General features: G+C 34.8%; 1 protein-coding gene across 1 annotated transcript; it reads left to right on the top strand.

The window, feature by feature from the left end:
* Positions 1-436: 436 nt before the first annotated feature.
* LOC144965963 (sorbitol dehydrogenase-like) lies at positions 437-17,315 on the top strand. Its single transcript, XM_078901878.1, has 9 exons — positions 437-770; positions 2,411-2,444; positions 8,296-8,460; positions 8,999-9,158; positions 10,503-10,621; positions 11,178-11,243; positions 11,485-11,660; positions 12,498-12,619; positions 13,521-17,315. The coding sequence occupies exons 1-9, from the start codon at positions 717-719 to the stop codon at positions 13,675-13,677; spliced, it is 1,053 nt and encodes a 350-aa protein (XP_078758004.1). The 5' UTR covers positions 437-716; the 3' UTR covers positions 13,678-17,315.
* The last annotated feature ends 3,733 nt before the right edge of the window (positions 17,316-21,048 follow it).

Genomic DNA, 21,048 nt, shown 5'->3' with positions numbered 1-21,048 from the left:
ACTAATTAAATGAGTTGTTTCTGACGAAACGAAGTCTCGTCACATAATGTGAGTGACAATTTTATTATATATATATATATATATATATATATATATATATATATATATATATAAATTATAAATATATATGAGAGAATTACTCAAATATACTGATGGCAATAACAAAGATCTGAGTGATGTCAACTTCGTTCTATCATTGAAAATTCAGATTAATCTCTCTCTCTCTCTCTCTCTCTCTCTCTCTCTCTCTCTCTCTCTCTCTCTCTCTCTCTCACACACACACACACACACACACACACATACACACACACACACACACTTGCACATTCATATCCCTTAAAATATTCGTATCGTTGACTGACTCGAGGAGCTACAAAGACATTAATCTTATAATATCTAATATTTATCTTATCTATGGAGGGCGGCAAATGTGTTCACAGAACGAGGTTATGCAACAGGCCGTAGAAAGTAGACTGCCGTGTCATATCGTTGATAAGAAGCTGTCCCTTATTCCAGCAGGGCGAACAACTTCCATCGGTGAACTTTACACTTACTACTTTCTTGACCTCTTGCCTCCCATTGTTTACGTCGATTTCGGGTTTCGTGGTCTGCAACAAAATTGTGTCTACGTTCGGCTGGCATTTTTGGCCCAAAAGATATTGAAATAATATTTTTAGATAAAGCTTCTATTACCACCATAAAAGGAACCTATAGAAATGACGGATAAAAATCTCACTGCAATTTTGTATGAGAAGGATGACTTGCGGATGGTAAGAATTTCTTAATTTGCTTTTTTTTAAAATGTCTAAGTTGAGTTGGAGTTTGGACGACTTGCACTTTCACTTATTTTATTTATCAGATAGTAATTTACGGGTCTGATAACCCAATTTATGATGGACTCATTATTCTAATGTATATATAAAAAAAAGATTAAAAGATAACGCTATAAATATTTAGGATATACAGTAAAAAGTAAGACATGGATTACATTCATTACCCTACTTATGATAGACCAGCACAAACAACACCATTGCCGAATTGAAAGACAAGCAGGGAACTTACCATCAAAACTCTTTTAAAAAGGCAAATATCCTCAAGTAACAATTTTGCTCCGTCTTTCACCCCAAAAAGTGTCATGTCCTCAGGGTGACTAACAAAAATAAAAACATAATCAACTCCCACTATGTAATCCATAACGAAGCCCTAAAATATGGGGAGAATGCAAAGTACCTCAGCATGAGCCTGAACAGTAGTATGAAGTAGAAGAAGTATATTGTCAATACAGCTACAAAGGCAAATAGAACCATAGCCGTCCTCAACAGACAAATCTGCCACTGCCACCAATCTGTGAAACAGAAATGCTATGAAACATATGTCAGGCCCATACTGGAATATAGTAGCTCAGTGTGGAACCCTCACACATCACAAGAAATCATTGAGCTAGAAAAAATCCAACATCGGGCGGCCAAATTTGTCAGTGGAAACTAGGAGCAGGATATGAGCATAACTCAGCTCATAAACGATCTCCAATGGAAACCGCTACATGAAAGACATTCCATCAACAAACTCCTCATATTCCACAAAGCACAAAACGGAAAACTCGAAATTACAACTAGCCATTTGAAACGGAACAACAATTAAACATCATTTCATTTTGAAATCCCCCACTCAAGAACAAACCATCATATTTTTCTCTTTCTTCCCCTCCACCATCCGACTCTACCAACCAATTGTAAACAAGCCCTTTCAACTGATGACTTCAAAAAATGGCTCCCTGCTTTCCTCTAAAACCCTCTTATTGAAAAGATGGCCATACATCTTCAGCCTGAAGTTTTGGCCTTAATGGAAGAAGGAGAAATTACATAAGGGCAGGGGACCAATTTGGTATGCTTCTCATTGGATTTCAGTTTTTTTTTTCATTTTAGAGAATTGATGTCTAAGTATCATGTGTAATTCTTGACCAAAAAGTTTCGATGATTAATTAAATGATTTATTCTGATTTCCTCTCTCTCATAATGAAGTATCATTATGGCATGAGTGATGTATTATTAACATAAAAAGAAACATTCATAATAAAAAAATAGGGTTTCATACTCATCTAATATTTTATATATATATGTTGTTTGCGATAATAATGCATGCTGGACATGTGGAATAATGTTTGTTTTTAACCGTCAATAGCTAATTTAGTATCCTTGAATGGATTGCCCCAATCTCAACTGGTAGCTTGTCCCAATCTCGAACACTTATTCCAAATGTCGATCACAGTCGTCTCTTTTTAGTGATAGAAAATTAAATATAAGAAAGTAAGTATGTCAATTGTACCATGGAATAATCACATTCTTTGCATTATTCAGGCACGTGAAAACAGCAATTTATCACTCTCTCATGTAATTTTTCCCTTTGACAGGAAGACCGACCCATACCAGAACCTGGACCAGGGCGTAAGTACAGCTTCTACAGTGGGTTCATCAATTCATTAATTTATTCAATAGTCCATAGATTCATTAATTGATTGATTGATTGAATTGTTTAAAAGGTCATTATTCAAATGGCAGGACACAGAGTTTTTATTTGTTCAGATATAAATCCATAAATCCAGTTACCCAAACAAAGTTTCGTCTCGATCTAATTTTATTTCCTCAATATAGTATTATAAGTATTATAATAAAAGATGACTGCCAGTTTGTAGTAGCATTTATTTCTCCGCAAATATTGCGGGTTCTTCACTCTTATTTTTTTTTAATGGGTTGGGGATCAACATTGTCCAGAACAGCCAATGTAAAATTGTTATCATCGAGCACAGAATTACTGGCAAATCTAAAAATTATAAAACTATTTTTAACAGACTGATATAGAGTAAATTGCAAAGCTTTTTTAAGTCAGGCTAATTCTGTCATCCGTTGACTCAAATTAATACAAGGAAAATTTGATAGGCCGTAATACTCAGTCCTTTTTGATGTTTGGATTTCATTGCGATTATTATTTATTCTACGCAATTCTAGCATATCCACAACAAACATTGATGACGTTATTTTAAATCTCTCTTGATACTATCAAGTAATAATAATCTCATCCGCAACAAAAATGATGACGTAATTTTAAATCTCTCTGATAATATCAAGTAATGAAATGATAATCTTCTAATCTATTCCTTTGAAACATAGGGTTGGGGAATCAACATTGTTCCATAAGGCCAATGTTAAATTTTTATCATCGAGCACAGATTTGCCAGCAAATCTAAAAATACAATACAGTAGAATAATAAGTTTAATTGATGACTGCCTATTTCTAAAAGCCTTTGTTTCTCCACAAATATTGCGGGTTCTCCACTAGTAATGTGAAATAAACCATTTACTGGCAATCTAGCTCTAATAGAATTGCAAAAACAATTTCTCAAAGGTTCAAAAAAGTGTGGACAGAGTATCATTTGGATTCAGGAAATGAGTGTGACATCGAGGGTGAAGAATGCGATCCTTCAAAACTTTTGGAAGTATTGGCCAGTTGATTTTAAAACTGCTGAAAAGTATTGTCATTTGAAATGGCTCAGACGTGGTGACAGCGTTTTGAAACAGTCATGACGGCAAGCTTATTGCAAGCATTTAGAAGGATTTGTCATGAGTACTATTTATTGGCAGACAGAACGGCTGACCTCCCTACCTGAAGCATGATGGAATACAACTTTAACTTGGGAGACTGATAGTGTGCTCTTGGAATCTACATAATATGTTCCCTATTTGAACCCTTCCACTTTGTCTTACTTTTTCTCGTGTGCTTTCAATTGTAAATCAATAACTTTTTTGACTATCCCATATTCTTCCTTTTTACTGGTGCTGAAATGACCTAAATGTGTCACAAGCGCTGTAAATCCCCTTAAAAACAAACACACAAACATACTAAGTAGTATTATGTCAGGGTGTACGGGGAGCGGGAAACTGAATTTACAGCCACAGATATGAAACTGGATTGTTTTCTTTTCATTATGGTGGAGAATAAATACAATTTCTTACATTGCAATATACTAAAAGTTAATCTTTATTATCATTTCAGTTCTAAATTAACTTTTATGGGTCCAATTCTTCCCGACATAATACCATTTTGAGACGGTAGGTCACATAGTAACTAGAGATTTGAAGAAAACACAATGGATGTTACTTATTGATGAGTACCACACATGTCTATTAGTAAAGAATCATCCTCATGGATTAAAGCTGAAAGGATCACACCTTTTTTTTATAATTAAAAAAGATAGTGCCACACAATACCAATTAAATGCTCTGACTTGTACAAGAGCACAGTCTGAGTGAACTGGAATGTATGTTGTGAAGGACGTGAGAATTGCCTTTTAAAAAGTAGAATCTTGCTATGCAGATACCATTTGGAAAGCAATTCTTTTTGGGTTAGCAATAGTATATAAAGTTATTGATTTCAGATTGTTTAGAGTCTGTTGACAATAACAAAGAGAATGAATTCGACTACAACTTGAATTAATTTCAGTTTAATGATATGTGAGTTGTAGCCATTTTCTGTTTAACCCGTTTTTTTTCTTTCACTTTACATGGGTTTGGTTGTGTATGGCATACTTACTTACTTACTTACATGAGCCACAAGTCTTCACCATTCTGTCCTGTCCTCCATAAGCGTACACAGCTCCCGAGCGTTGTCCATTCCTGTGTCATCTAGCAGACAGTCAATGTAGGTTTTATTCTGCCTGCCTCTGCTTCATGTTCGCCCTGGTGGTTCCCATAGCACAAGACTGCTTGCAATCTCCTCCTTGTGTCTCCAGCAGTGCCCCGCAAGTCTCAGTCTTCTCTTTTGAATCTTTGAGGTCACTGGGGGGAGGTCACTGTAGAGCTCTTCATTTGATATGTGCTCTTTCCAGTTTACATTGAGGGCCATCCGCAGCATAGGGGTGTAGCAGCTGTCCAGTTGCTTCTCAAGGGCTTTAGTGAGAGTCCATGTCGCTGCCCATATAGAAGCACTGACTCTACCGTTGCCAGGAACAGCCTCTTCTTTATCTCCCTCTGTAGGTTTGAACTCCAGATTTTCCTGAGTTTGTGACAGGCACTCCAAGCCAATGCTTTTCTGACAGAAATATCAGAGGAACTGCTTTGGCATAAATTGTTATTAAAGTCACGTTTTACACATTCCCTATTTTGAAGGAAAAGTACACTGTAGGATAAATCTGCTTGAAATAAATGATTTTTAAAAAAACACTTGAATATGGTCTCACCTATTTTTCCAAAATTTTGTGTATACAGTGGAACCTCCCGATAACGACATGCCATGGGACCGAGTTTTTATGTCATTATCCGGAGGTGTCGTTATTTAGAGGTTTCCAAGATGGCGGAAAAGTGAGCGTGGCAAGGCCCGCAGGACCAGTTTTTATTAACATTGACAAAACAAACAAAACATTGTAGTGTATTCATCTCAGAGGGTTCTTGTGCGTGTGTCTGGATGAGACTTTTAGGTGATCTGAACTGAGTACACTGATAGTGTTCTCCTGGAATCTACATCTGTTCCCTATTTAAACCATTCCCCTTTGTCTTATTTCATTTCAATTGTAAATCTAGAATATTTTTTACTATCCAATTTTCTTCCTTTTTACTGGCGCTGATATGACATAAATGTGTCACAAGCGCTGTAAAACCCTTTAAAACAAACAAAAACAGGTAATTCGGACGCTGCGAGTTAGATAAAATTCCTCCTCCTCCTCCTCCCACAAAAACACTACTACTTCTACTACTATACTGCTACTACTACTACTACTACTACTACTACTACTACTACTACTACTACTACTACTACTACTACTACTACTATACTACTACTACTACTACTACTACTACTACTACTACTACTACTACTACTACTATACTACTACTACTACTACTACTACTACTACAACTACTAATACTACTACTACTACTACTACTACTACTACTACTACTACTACTACTACTACTACTACTACTACTATACTACTACTACTATTATTATTATTATTATTATTATTATTATTGTTATTATTATTATTATTATTATTATTATTATTATTATTATTATTATTATTATTACTACTACTACTACTTCTACTACTACTACTACTACTATACTACTACTACTACTACTATTATTATTATTATTATTACTACTACTACTTCTACTACTACTACTACTACTACTACTACTACTACTACTACTACTACTACTACTACTACTCCCACTCCTACTACTACTACTACTATTACTTCTATCACCACATAATATCACATTTTCCAAGATTTTGTGTTTACTTGCTTGCACTTACATTTATACCTTGGTTTTTATTAATGCATATAAGTATCAGCCAAGATTCGTCAAAAAAAGCTTGGTTCTCATTGGTTTCAAAAGCTGCGTTCTCATTGGTTCAAGCAGGAATCGTTTTTATAAACTTTGAGTACTCATACACTTTTAGTATCAGATATCTACGAAAACTGCCGAACACCGCCAAAATGATGTCGTTATTCTGAGGTTTTATAAAAAAGTGTGTCGTTATTTGGAGGTTTTTTTTTACTGATCTTAAATAGAAAAAAAATCGGGACCAGGGGTCAATGTCGTTATCAGGAGGTTGGGGAGCGTTCACATATTACGTCATCAGCTAGGGGGGGAGGGGGGGTCTACCAAATGTTGACATGTGTTGACATGGGGGAGGGGGGGGGGTCAGACCCAAGATGATGTCATCAAAACATAGGCAAATTAAGCCTATTTCAAAGTTTGTTCCTTTCAAAACTGCTGAAGATAAATTGCTATGATGAGTATTGCCCATCTCTCAAGAAACAAAATGGGAAAGGGGTATCACTTCTCAAAAGGCGAACTTGCCCTAAATGTTCATTGTATCACTCCTCGATCACAGCAATGAAAGACCATTCACGAAAATGCGGCATACATGAAGAACAGCAAATGGGAGAAAATGATGACGATGAAGATGAAATTGATGATACTATTTATAGTACATTGCCAGAGGTCCAAGGCAGAAACATTTTTGAATCAATTAATTTTATGTTTGGAAATTGAAACAGAAATTCATTCCACTAAAAGACTAATATGCTATAAAATAATTTGCCTCCTATACTATTTTAAATTACACTTTCTGAATTTTTTTTAATAGCACCTGCACCAAGTAGCCTAAATTTAATTTAAATAATGTTTGTTAGATTTTATCTTTGCAAATTTAAATTTTATGTCCCCATTGTATCGTAAAACATAAATTATCAACAGTTTCTGAAATTAATAAAATGTCTGAATGTGTTTTATCAAACGTTGATAATCAATGTTTATGGTTTGAAAAACGAATAATAAATATTGTGAAATTAAAGTTATCTTTTAGTTTTTATTAAATTAGATGACGTCATCATCTGTTGGGGGGGGGGGGGGGGGTCAGGTCAATGATGACAAGTGATGACTTGGGGGAGGGGGGGGGGTCTAAAAAGGGCAAATTTTTGATGACGTAATATGTGAACGCTCCCTTGTCACTATTCGGAGGTGTCGTAATCGGGAGGTTCCACTGTATATAAAATGTTAGATATCACATTTCCATTGTTGACAACTTTCTCAATGTGTTTTTCTTATTCTCATAGCTTGTTATTTAGAACCAAATGACAATTTCATGTAGTTTAGATACCATTTTTCATATCGGGTACTTATTCACACCTGAGTGGAGTGGGGTAATATAATATGTGCAGGTCACAACACCGGGGCAAGAATTTGTTATTGTCATCCATTTGCCACTGCTCATATTTAAAAATACTTGACTTTGTTACTTGGCCATCAATGCTGCAACTTTCCGCTTAAAGCATATTTCGCAAGTCAGCATTCATGCTCTTGATGTGGTTAAGTGAAATCGGCTTATCATGATATGGTTAGGGCCACTGAAATCATATGGACAAATCTAACAGTTGTTACATTTCATTTATAAAATTTTTTTTTTTTTTTGGTGGAAAAATAGGTGAGACCATATCCAGGTGTTTGTGATTTAAGAAATGATTTGAATTGATGAAATGAAAAGGGAGACCAAAATACAAATCAACATTAAAAAAAAGCCAATCACTAAAGGATATTTGATTATTTGAAAGACTAGTTATCATTATAAGTGGAATTATCAAATTTTATTTTGTTATATCAGATATTACCTTACTAATAACTTATTTTAAAAAAAATTGGTGTTTTTATGTGATGCTATCATAAATGGGATGTCAATGTATATATGCATTACATTGTAATGAGATAACCCTAGGCGATTTATTTTTGATAAAGAGGTCCAACTTGAAATGAAACAAGTTGGAATATGTGGCTCTGACGTGCATTACTGGACGCATGGAAGTATTGGCGATTTTGTAGTTCGAGCTCCCATGGTTCTTGGACATGAGGCAAGTGCTGTAGTAAGCAAACTTGGACCTGGAGTGACCTCTTTGCAAGTTGGTGAGTTCACTTATCTATAAATTTGACACTAGCTCAAAAACAAAAATGGCATTCTTTACGATAAAGGAATATGGGAAATAATGTCATTGAGGTGATTTATTTGTATTGACCCAATATTGGCTTGACTGAATTTTGTTCAACTGTAATTTCCTGCCCATCAATTATTTAATTATGATTATAGATCTAATCATCTTTGCAGAGACAGTGAGTAACAGAGTCACATAACTTGTCTTGGTTGAAACAGTAAGATCTGAGGGCAAGTTAGAGTAAAATCAAACCTCGCCATTAAAGGATTAAGCAGCAAATTCTTTGAATGCTCAAAATGAAATATCATTAATTTTTAAAGCTGAAAAAGGTTCTTTTTCACTCAAAGATTCATAGATTTATCTCTTATTCAACTCATCACAAATAAATATGAAAAATATTTAATCCATAAAAAAATACATGTTTTCTTTTTATTTTTTTATTTTTTACCTTCTTTGTATTAGTGTTATATAATTGAGTAAATTTTGAAACGCAAATTATATCTTTTTTTTAGGTGACCGTGTTGCTATTGAGCCTGGTGTACCATGCCGAATGTGCAACTACTGCAAGACAGGGAGATATAACTTATGTTTGGATATGAAATTTTGTGCTACTCCTCCATATGATGGAAATCTTGCAAGGTTTTACATCCATGATGCGGACTTTTGTTACAAGTAAGGATTATCAAATCACTGTTTCAAACTAATAAAATATCTGACCACTCCCAGAATCTGAACTTTAATATTGCAGTAATTAATCAACATCCCCCCCCCCACTCCTTTTCTTGTTATTGATAAATACAACTTTTTAATAATTTACACTGTATGAATCATCCAATCCAATCCAATATTTTAAGATGCCCGATACATTCCTGTCCATTATGCAAATTTTATTTACAGGTCCAAATTGTGTTATACTAAAACCACATAAACTATTAATAAAACAGTGAGATTGTCTCTCTAAAAGATTCTGGGGATAAGCTGTTGATGACTGTGTTCAGCAATTTATTCCAGTCATCAATGGTCCGAAGAAAGAAGCTGAACTTGTATGTATCAGTGTTTGTCTTTGGTTTTGTAAATTTCCTGCAGTGTTTGTTTCTTGTTTAATAGATGTTTTGTTGCGGCCTGAGGCAAGATGGGATTTTTATCGATGTGCTATATGCCCTTTTACGATTTTATACATTTGTTTAAGTCTTACAAGTATGCATACGATTTTATATTTTGTGGACATTTGTTGAGATTTTGTGTAACGAACCCGAGTGCTCTGTTGGGTCACATGTCTCACATGCTTATTTCATTTCAGATTGTTTTGGATGTTGATGCCTTTCTTTGCATCTTGTAGTTGTGGTGGTGGGGTTTCTTTTTGCAGCAAACTGTCATGACTTGGCTTTTAGAAGGATGAAATTTCATTTCCCATTTTTTCGCCCATTGTGATAATGAGTCAATGTCACGTTGTAATGATTTTGAAGAGTTAGATATTGTTCGGAAAATGAGGCTATTGTCTGCGAAGAGTCTTGATTTGGTTTCATGCGAAAGGTTTTCCATGATGTCATTGATATAGATGAGGAAGCATTGTGGTCCTAAAACAGTACCCTATAGCATTCCAGATGAAACGTCACTAGACTGCCCCTCAAATTTTACCTGTTGCATTCTTCCACATAACCAACTTTGAAACCACTTATAAAGTTGTTGCGCACATTCTCCTTGGCAGTAACAATTTTCACAAGAATTATGATGACTGATATTTCTTTTGCCAACTTGGTCCAGCTTTAAGCAGAGACGTGTCAAAAGTTTTGCTTAAGTCCAATACTACAAGGTCTGTTTGATATTTTGTGTCTCAAGTGTATTTTTAAATTGTATTTCGCACAATCTATTCTTCTATGTCAAAAATGATATAAGATTTGATAAAGGTTCATACCTGGAAGTTGACTGCATTCTGGATGTAGTTTTAGGTATTTTCAGATCTCATTGAAGCCACTAAGTTATAGTCTCCCTTCCCATGCCAACTGTTTTATACAGACTTCCTGACCATGTTTCATTTGACGAGGGAGCCCTCCTTGAGCCACTGTCAGTGGGTGTTCATGCCTGTAATCGTGCCGGTGTAGGACTTGGTAGCACTGTACTCATTTGTGGAGCAGGTTCGAAATTGTTGTTATAATACGACTGTTATTTTTATAATAGTGTAAGGTTGGAGAGTACGTTTGATTTTCAAAAATAGACAAAACACACCTTCACACACACACACACACACACACACTCACAAACACACACACACACACACACACACAAATGTCATTTCAACAATTTGGATTCATCAGATGGCAATGGTTGCAGATACATGTTTAACGCTTATAATGTCAGGATCTATCAATTTTTTTTTCTTTTTCATCTACCTCTTTGAGTAGCAATGTTCTTTCTCCTGCTCATTTTTGGGGTTTTTTTTTTGGGACACACATATATATGCTTCGAAATTCACTTATCATGCATTATTTTGAATTAATAAAATGATAAAGTTTCAATCAACAAGAAATACTCAAACTATACATGACATTTATGATGCTGGACATGAATATATTCATAAACTGCCTTAATATTCGTAATTAATGTTATTCATGGTGCTTTGTCTCAAAAATAAAAGGTTTATTTACTTATTTGCCAGACGCTATCTCAATTTGTTAATGCCCTCATTTCCAGGACCTATTGGACTTGTAAACATTCTTACAGCCAAAGCGAAAGGTGCATCTTTTGTTTGTGTTACAGGTGAGTAATGTTCAAAATAAAGGTTGCAAACAAAATTGTATATATAAAACTGTAAAACATGAATTTCTTTAAACATAATAGATTTTAAATGCCCTCAAATGAAATGAATTTTAACAATTGCTATTTTTCTGAAACTAGATAAGGGAATCATACAGCTTTGTCTGGATATGGCTTTGTATCCTTATACACATGTATTGAATTCTTCACAAATTCGTGACTTTATTGCATGATTTTCCTGTAGATCTTGATCAATCACGACTGAACATGGCAAAGAAACTTGGTGCTGACCATACAATTCAAGTCACTAGCAGAGATGCCAGGGTCACTTCTGGTGCCGTGGAAGAAGCTGTTGGTGACAAAGTTGATATAGCAATTGAATGCAGTGGAGCTGCCCCTAGTATTAGCTCGGCAATTTACGTACGTTGATTTAATGTTTTTATGTTCTCTTTTAAAGTGTTCCTCTATTTTAGAAGTTTTATCATAAATAAGCTTTCAAGAGTCAGAGTTCATGTGGATCATCCAAATGACGATGTTCCTTATGTCTAATAATTCCAACATACGTAACTAATATGCCAATGGTTGTTTTTTTTTAATGACACTTATTTTTGCAGCTCACTCCAAACTCTAAAGTGTCGGAATACTATCTATAATTGTTTATAGAAATGAAAATGTTATTATTTACTGGTCTTTTACTTTCATGATGTTGCATACTTATGTAATTTGAAAAATAATAAAAATGACACCTTTCCATGTATCATCGTTAGATGTAGTCGCCAAGGCATTCCATGAAGGAATATAGATAATCTATCAAACAAATATCTGGTGTCAATAGGTCTCATCCATGTAGTCCAAAGTGAGCAAATTGGGGTTTAATAATCTTGTCCCAGGAAAAAATGAAGGTGTCTAAAGCTAGGAACCCGGGACCATTAGGGTCACAGTGTTTAAACACTTGACCACTTGCCCCCAATTTTATAATAATGAGTGGAAAAATTGGTTGACATAGGTACAAAATTGCTTAATATAACCACTGGAACTATTAAATCCTATGCAAATTTGATAATTCTTACTGATACCCTGAGATGACACTATCCTTTAAAAAAAAAATTAAAAGAAAAATACTTGATTATTTGATTTCTCTTATATCTTGAAGTAATTTATGATTTCAACTATTTCATATTTATTTTTTTTCTTTTTGCTCCAAATTACCTCAATTCTTCCAGTGCACTTACCGTTATAATAACTATCTGTTTTCAGGCAACCAAGTCGGGAGGTGTTGTTGTTTTGGTTGGCTTGGGTCAGGAAATAGTTGAACTCCCTGTTGTGAATGCCAGTGTCAGAGAAGTTGATATCAGGGGAATATTTCGCTATGTTAACTGGTATGTTACTTATACTCTTACTGTAAATTTCAAATTTTAGTTCGAACTTAAAAGTTTGTAAAGTGTCTAGAGCTGTGTATTCAGGTTATATTCATTATTCGTATTATTCAAATAGATTGTTTAAAAGGAGACAACTCCGATTTAAATTCTTTCTGTTCTAGGACAGTTTGGGACAGAGGCTCCTAGACAGGAACCTTTAAAAAAATCAAAACAGAAAAAACAAACAAACAACAAAACAAATACTTATATCGAAAATCTGTAACCTTTAGATTGACATGCAAGTGATTTACCACAATATCATCAACTAACATTTATGTGTCATGTGTATCAATGAACAGAACCTAAATACATATATTATGTTGTCAAATCTTAGAAATATGAATTGCCAATTCTTGTGACCAGACAAATGCATGAAAATTCTGTCAACTTTCCGTGACCTTATTGGGAGTTCTCACAGCTGGAACACGAAAGGAAGTAGAATGCTTAAATAAAAATGTGACCTACTGTCTCAAAGTGGTATTATGCCGGGATAAACTAGGTGCTGGAAATTGAATTTATAGCGACAAACATGAAACTTGTGGTTAATTTTAAATTCTTTATGGTAGTAAATATATACTATTTCTTGTATAGCAAAAAAAAAACAAGAACTGAAGGTCCTCTTTCTCATCATTTTATTTCTTAAATCACTGTTAAGGGGTCAGATTCAATCAGACACGATACCATTTCGAGACGAAGGGTCACAAATAAAGGATTTTTTTTTTTTGGAAAGTTTAATCTCTTCCTCAATTGTTTCTCTCATTTAACTTCCATTCTGTGATATAATTTGAGTTGCAACAACTAATTTGGGACTATGCCTCCAGACCAAAGACATTGTCAAAATTTTACTTTTTATAATTTTCAGTTATCCTACAGCCCTTGCCATGGTTGCATCAGGAAAGGTGAACGTCAAACCTTTGATAACACATCGCTTCAAATTGGAGGAATCAATCAAAGCATTTGAAGCAGCTAAAAAGGGAGAGGGCATTAAGATTATGATTGAATGTGGTCGCGAGCGCTAAACTTATGAAATATAGATAATGCCATAAACCTTCTGTCAAAGTGGAAGGCTACTACTGCATACAATTAGCTAAGGAGTTATTATTTTTAAAAATCTGCCATGGTCCTTTGTCTCTAAACACAGTTACAGAGCTTTTACATACAATTTGTTTTTACTTCTTAATGATTTAAAAAAAAACAGAAAGTGGTACACAGGCATTTTGTAGCAAAAGCAAGAAAAAACCCCAAAAAATAAAAAATTTATCCCAGCCTTAATGATATTACTTCGTGATTTCCTCAAATTTCATACTTATAACGGACCTGCCACTTACACAGATATGAACGGAATAAACAGAATTTTTGCCAGCCAAAATTGACCAAATTCTATTTGTCTTCTCCAGATTCAGGTTATTCAATCAATTTTTTTTAAATTGAAGGACAGTTGTCGTTTTACTTAGAAATAGATATATTATCAATTGAACTACACTGTCTACATCAAGCCTTTTAAGATTACAGTTCATATATAATCATGATGGAAATTATGCTCTTTCTGTTGATACTAATTTTATTTCCTAAAATTCGGATGTTGTAAATAAACATATACATATTTTTAGTTTGTGGTCTGTGGCAACTCTGTTATAATATAAAAATAGTAACAAAAAAAAATTTAAATACAGATTTAATATCAGCAATGGGTCACAATTAATTAGAAATGTTTTGACAAAATAAATATATTATAAATCTTAAACCCTACAATCAATCTAGAGGAAAGATAAAGGGGAAAAACAGCTACAATGTTAGTACGTTTTTACAAAATGTATATTTTAAGTCAAACATATTTTATTCAGGGTGATTTACAGTGCCCCTATAATCATTTTCTGTTTATATGAAATACCATTTTATTTTACAGTACAACATGGAAATCTCGAACAAGTCGGGACTTGGCCTATTTGTTTGAGATTTCTGTGTTGAGTATTTTACAAAGAATAATGTGAGGGAGGTAAATGTGGGTGGTTTCAGTAAGGTCTCATTATAAAGAGGTGTCGCGCTTAAATTGTTTTGTCTCATTCAGAGGTGGAATAAAGATACCCTTTGTGTGCGCTGTAATAAGACAAAGCCAGCAAGACACAGTTGATTGCACATTCAGAATGCAAAGTATTTACGGAACCTCTTCCAATTCTCACCTATCTCCCTTGCGCCTCTTCTCTCATTCCAGCTCCCCCACCCCGAACCGCTTGTTTGATTAAATACATAACAGTCACATTCTCAGGCCATCACTGTCTTGCTAGTCTCCCATTGTTACTTGTACACATTAGAATTAGATTGTATGCATAAGACACTGGTCAAGCATGCTTTGCAAACCCCCCTCTATACACACATGTGCAACACATTAACTAACATGTAACGCAAACATGGAGAGCGATGGTAACTTTAGTTTCCAATCAGTACAAACATAGACAAAAGAATATTATCAACGAGCAAACAAGTGAATATTCTGTGTTGGCCTCCAAAACTGTTCGAATTTTTGTGTTGGCAATACTATGAAAATAGAGGGATTAAGAAGGGGAATTGAGGCATGTTCAAGATTTCCATGCTGCACTGTAGTTTATGGCTATGTAGCTTATTATCTATAATAATTATAAACTTTTGCCAAATAAAAGTCATTATTTATTACAAAAATATTTTGTATTGACCTCAACTCCCTAGATGGGGTTCTTGAATTCCCATAATGGGCAGGGAGGTCATTTACTGTGTCTTCTATACCCCTAAATGTTTTCCAACCTGCTCTTTATCTTTGTCTTGGAATGAGATTGCCTACTTGGTTTTGTCATTTCCCTTGTCAGAGTCCTTGGCTGGGAGGGAAACAGTCAAATGAAAAGTTAAAGTTTTGGAGATGATATATTTTTCCTTGTAAATCGTCTCTGTTATGTATTGTTATATTTATTGTTTTGAATGTATAATGTATGCATGTGAGTGTGTTACTCTTAGTCGGATTCTGTGATTATGTCTAGATGAGACTTTTAGGTGATCTCAAACTATGCACAATGATAGTATGCTCTTGGAATCTACATCTGTTCTCTATTTGTACCAGTCCCCTTTGTCTTATTTTTCTTGTATGATTTTTATTGTAAATCTATACATTTTTTTACTATACCATTTTCTCCCTTTTTACTGGTGCTGAAATGACCTTAATGCGTTGCAAGCGCTGTAAAACCCTTAAAAACAAACAGAAACAACTTCAACTCCAGCATTCAACATTTTTTTCTGAATGATAAATTCGTATATCTGGTTTAATATGATTTAACAACTGACAGTATTCATCTTTCTTATTTGCACTTTAAATGAAATAGATTTGATTTAATGTAGAAAAAAAGATATAAAATCCTACTTTTCACTTTTGATGTTAACTTACTCGTGATATGTTTCGGTGCTAAGAGGAACATTTTGGTCTCAATCCCTTTTCATCCAATTATTGATTAGATATAAACAGTTATAACAGCATCAACACTGAGACTGTCATCAACATGTAATCTCTAGTTGATAAATTTGCCTCTTCTGAAGCAAAACATTGGATCCTGAGCTACTAAAAAATGGTGCCTGTACCAGACCAGTACAATTCAACACAAAGAGTAAAACAAGCACCTTATTTTCTTTTTTCGTAATAATTGTGTTGGCTGAAGAAGAAAACTGCGCTGGCTTAGGAAAACTCTCAGAAAAGTTTACTCAGTCTTTAGAAGCTCATATGTCGAAAATGACTTTGATTACTTTGATCACCATAGCATTTTTAAATACTCTTATTTTCAATGCTGAAGCATTTGTGAGAAAATTTAGAATCAATCGCTATGTTTATGTTATGACCAATATAAATTGAAATAAACTGCAACATTTTCAGAAAAGACTGCTGTATTACAAAATAAAAAATATGTCTAAGGGAGTATTTTAACCTTTCCTGGGGGTTTTACCTTTGCCACCTCATAGATATTTATTTTTCAATGAATACTTTTTGTTGTTGTTTTGTTTTGTTATTCAATCAGCAGACTATGTTTTATGGTTCTTACATTGATTTGCTTTGGTGCTCTCATATTACACTTATTGCTTATATATACATAAATGCAGTTTATGGCTCGCACACACCAAACATCTGTTTGTGTGATATTGCGCATTCCTCAATCACATGAATTCGTGCCCATTTTTACCTATCATCCATCTATAAGTGCTCATTTTATATCAACATGGATGCCAAGACTTAACTCGAGGGTTTACGTTCGTTAAAAGAGCGAATAAGTGAAGACAAAAAGGTCTTGGATTCACCCAATTTTGGTCGATAGACAATTATATGGCAAAATTCACCACTTGTTTCACATATGATATCACCTGAATATTTATGTATGGTGTGTACGAGCTGTTAGTCTTACTTAATCACTCAAACTCATTGGATAGTTTCACACTCTGCTTATACTCAACACAACAACAAAAAAATGTATATGAGCGCTCTATTTTAACCAACATGTTTATCAAAATTCCTGAAGGTGAGTGATTAAGCAGAGTGAACTAAATTATGAACCTTTGTAGCAAAGTATTTGTAAACATATTATGCAATCAAATATAAATGCATGTGTCATATAACCCTAGCCATAATTTTAATAAACAGAGAACATTTCTTGTAATGATTTATTTTTCTTCTGAAAGCCCAAAATCAGTGGCTTGAAGCGCCCCTACTCGCTGTGAGTAATGGGAGGGTGGGGGTGGTGAAGGGTAAACTTTTGCTCTCTTCTTATATCTGTTGTCTCCTTTTCCTGCATTGAGACCATTTGATTGTGCCAATTCTTTCTTTGGGAGATTTTTATTTCTTGCCAGTGAATTCTCTCATTTGAAATGGTTAGTATGCAAAATAATTTGATCGCATCTTTTCTTCAGGGATCATATTTGAACGTGATCTTTGAGGAGTCTTTGATAAGTCAGACAAACGAGAAGGTTGCCTGTGAAATCAAATTCTGTTTTCTGTTGGAATTAGACTCAGGGATGCCAAATGATTTTTGAAAAAAAAAAAATGAGCAGAAGCATCGTATCTCATCTAAAACGAACCTTGTACGTAACTTTCAAATGAACAAACTTAAAACAAGTCTCTTAAACTGTCCCCTTTCCTTTCTTTGCAAGTGTATGGAGCCTTTGTTGGGTCAATTTCAATAATATTATTTATGTCTTGAGAAGAAAGATCTTCAGCAGCCTTCCTCTTGGAGACAGGAAAAGCTTCTGTCGTGTGGCCTGAGGTGTGAAAAAAACCCGGACATTTGGCATCCCTGTAGATATCCCTCAATATATTAATATATTACCGTTTCGAGGCCTTTGGTCAAATTTAGTTGACTTTTAGACTGTTGGTATTAAATTTAGTTGACTTTTAGACTGTTGGTATTGTAAATATTCATTACCCTACACTCCCAATAGCTCAGTTGGTAGAGCACTCGCCTCAAGGGACTGAGATCGATCTCTGTTGAAGTGGAGATTTTTATTTCTGTCTTGAGAAGAAGGGACCTCCAGTGGCCTTCCTCTTGGTGACAGTGACAGGAAAAGCTGCTGTTGTGTGGCTGGCGGTGCGACAATAACCCAGACATTTGGCATCCCTGTAGACTGGGTGCTTGTATGAACTGGTGGTAGGGATGGGATGGGGTAATTGCCTGAGACACGTGTACAAATGAAGATTCAGATTGTATGAGGGATGATTAGAATTTCTTGTAAACCTGTCAATGTATCCCTTTTGGCAAAGGTTCTGTGACTATGTGTGGGACCTATAAATTGTCTTGTACAAGACATATAAAAAGATTTCTGTTGGATCTACTTTTATTCTGTTTAAACCCACTCCTATTTACTTTCTGTGTAAGGTTCTTATAGTTAGAAATAAAATATTTGACTGTTGTATTATCCTCCTTTTTACAGTTGCTTAAATGATTTAAAGTGTTGCAAACACTATAAAATCCATTAAAACAAACATTTTTTTAAACTTGCACTCATAGTGGTTAACCTTTACTGCCACATTAAAAAAATTATTAACCAACCCATGGTTCTTTGACCCAGAAAAGTAGAATATGGTAGGGGCTGCCTGAAGCCAGTGATCGTGAAAATACAAACGAAAGAGTAAAAATGGAGAGGCTTCGTATGGGAACAAAACAGACAATGGACGTTTCGGGTACAAACCCTTCGTCAGCACAACAATACACAAATTAACGTGGAAAACAAATAAAATAAAATGCAAAATAACTTATATCGTCTGTACTCAATGGTGGTTGCAGTATGAATGAAATGTTAGCGTGGCGTGGGTAATGGGTAGGGTGCCCCAGGGGAGTGATCCGATTGACAAGAGAAGGTCAGCATCAGAACCATCCAGAAAATAGTGGAAGATAAAAGACATAATAGTAGTAGTAGTAGTTTTTATTATTTTTTAAAAGGGTTTTACGGCGCTGGCAACACATTTATCTAGGTTATATCTTTTTTTTTTTTGTTTGTTTGTTTGTTTGTTGCTTTAGGTCTCTTCCAACACAATTGAGATTATATGAGAGACCGCTGAAACAAAAAAACAAGCAATCTAACAAAAATAGTACAAATGTAAATCAAAATCATAACCTAAAGATATCATAAGCTAAATTATAAATAACCAAGAACAAACAGGCAGAAGATTTACAGAAAAAAAAATATCCCCTGTCAAAAATACAATCACAAACCAAAGAAGCAGGATAGGCTAGTAAAGAGAAGAAGAAACGACATCACTATCGGATCGTACACCCATGCGAACATCATAGGTATATGATTCAAGGGTGATGCTCCCATCCAACCACCCGCTAGGTTATATCTGCGCCAGTAAAAAGGAAGAAAATGGGATAGTAAAAAGTTCTAGAATTACAATTAAAGCACCCAAGAAAAAGTAAGACATAGGGGAACTGGGATCAGATGTAGATTCCAAGAGCATACCACCAATGTAATTAGGTTGAGATCACCTATAAGTCTCATCCGGACACAAACACAAAATCCAACAAAGAGGAATACACTCAAATGCTTACATTATACATTCAAAATAACAAATATAATAATACATAACAGAGAGATGTTTACAAAAAAAATATCTCCCAAAACAATAAATATGCATTTGACTGTTTCCCTCCCAGCTAGGACTCCGGCCAGGGCTAGGACAAAACCAAGTAATCTCATTCCAAGACCAAAACAGAAAGCATGTTGGAAAACAGATATAAGGGGATAGAAGACACAGTATATACCCCCTGCCCACTATGGGAAGTCAGGAACCCCACCCAGTAGCAGTAGTAGTAATAGGGGTAGTGGTAGTAGTAGTAGTAGTAGTGGCAGCAGTAATAGTAGTGGTAGAGTAGTAGTAGTAGTAGTAGTAGTAGTAGTAGTAGTAGTAGCAGAAGCAGTAGTAGTCGTATGGTTCTGTTCCCTGACGCTGACCTTTTCTTGTCAATCGGATCACTCCCCTGGGGCACACTACCCACGCCACGCTAAACTAATTACATTGGTGGTATGCTCTTGGAATCTACATCTGATCCCTATTTGTTCCCAGTTCCCCTATGTCTTACTTTTTTTTACGTGCTTTAATTGTAATTCTAGAACTTGTTACTATCCCATTTAATTTTCTTCCTTTTTATTGGTGTTGATATAACCTAAATGTGTTGCAAGCGCCGTAAAACCCTTAAAAACAAAAACAAAAAAAGTTTTAAGAAACAAAAACTGCTGTAATCAATGAAGGCAATTATCGTAACTCAGATGTTACAATTTAAGCTTTAGATTTAATTTTAAGCATCAGGTTCTTATCGATATATTACCGGCTTGAGGCCTTTGGTCACATTTAGTTGCCTATTATTTGTAAATATTCATTACCCTACGCTCAAGGGGTCCCAAGAGCTCAGTTGGTAGAGCACTCGCCTCACACACAAAGAGATCGAGATCGATCTGTGTTGAAGTGGAAATTTTTTTTTTCTGACAACACTCTCCCCCCTGTCCACCCAGCAGTGATTGGGTAGTTGGATTTGGTAGAAAGTACTATGCAATAGACAAGCATCCTATCCAAAGGCTAGCAAGCTATTGCTATTGTATATTTCACGCTACAGAAACCAGGATAAACGGCCTAAAGGCGTTGAAGAATTACTTACTACTACTCCACTCAGGTGTGAAATGTACAAAACTATAGGCAATGATTGTTATTTTAAGAGTGCTATTACAAAAAAAAAAAGCCTAACAGACAACACACTGAAAAAAATTATGGGGATATATATGTAAAGCACACGGAACATAAGGGAAAACCATGGAAATGAAAAATATAAAACTCTTTGTTAATTGTGTCTGGACCACCACCATGAAATTAAATTTGAGGACGATTATGGTCTTAC

This window comes from Berghia stephanieae, chromosome 2 (assembly GCF_034508935.2).
Source record: "Berghia stephanieae isolate SIO BIC M18660-M18661 chromosome 2, UCSD_Bste_1.3, whole genome shotgun sequence".
Classification (NCBI taxonomy): Eukaryota; Metazoa; Mollusca; class Gastropoda; order Nudibranchia; family Aeolidiidae; genus Berghia; species Berghia stephanieae.
This window is presented reverse-complemented; position numbering and strand designations above follow the sequence as displayed.

Bases quoted from the DNA above. Each gene is read 5' to 3' on its own strand.
- LOC144965963 (XM_078901878.1), top strand. From the start codon at position 717: ATGACGGATAAAAATCTCACTGCAATTTTGTATGAGAAGGATGACTTG. The intron at 10,622-11,177 runs GTTCGAAATTGT...CCTCATTTCCAG, and splicing joins TGTACTCATTTGTGGAGCAG to GACCTATTGGACTTGTAAAC. The intron at 12,620-13,520 runs GTATGTTACTTA...TATAATTTTCAG, and splicing joins ATATTTCGCTATGTTAACTG to TTATCCTACAGCCCTTGCCA.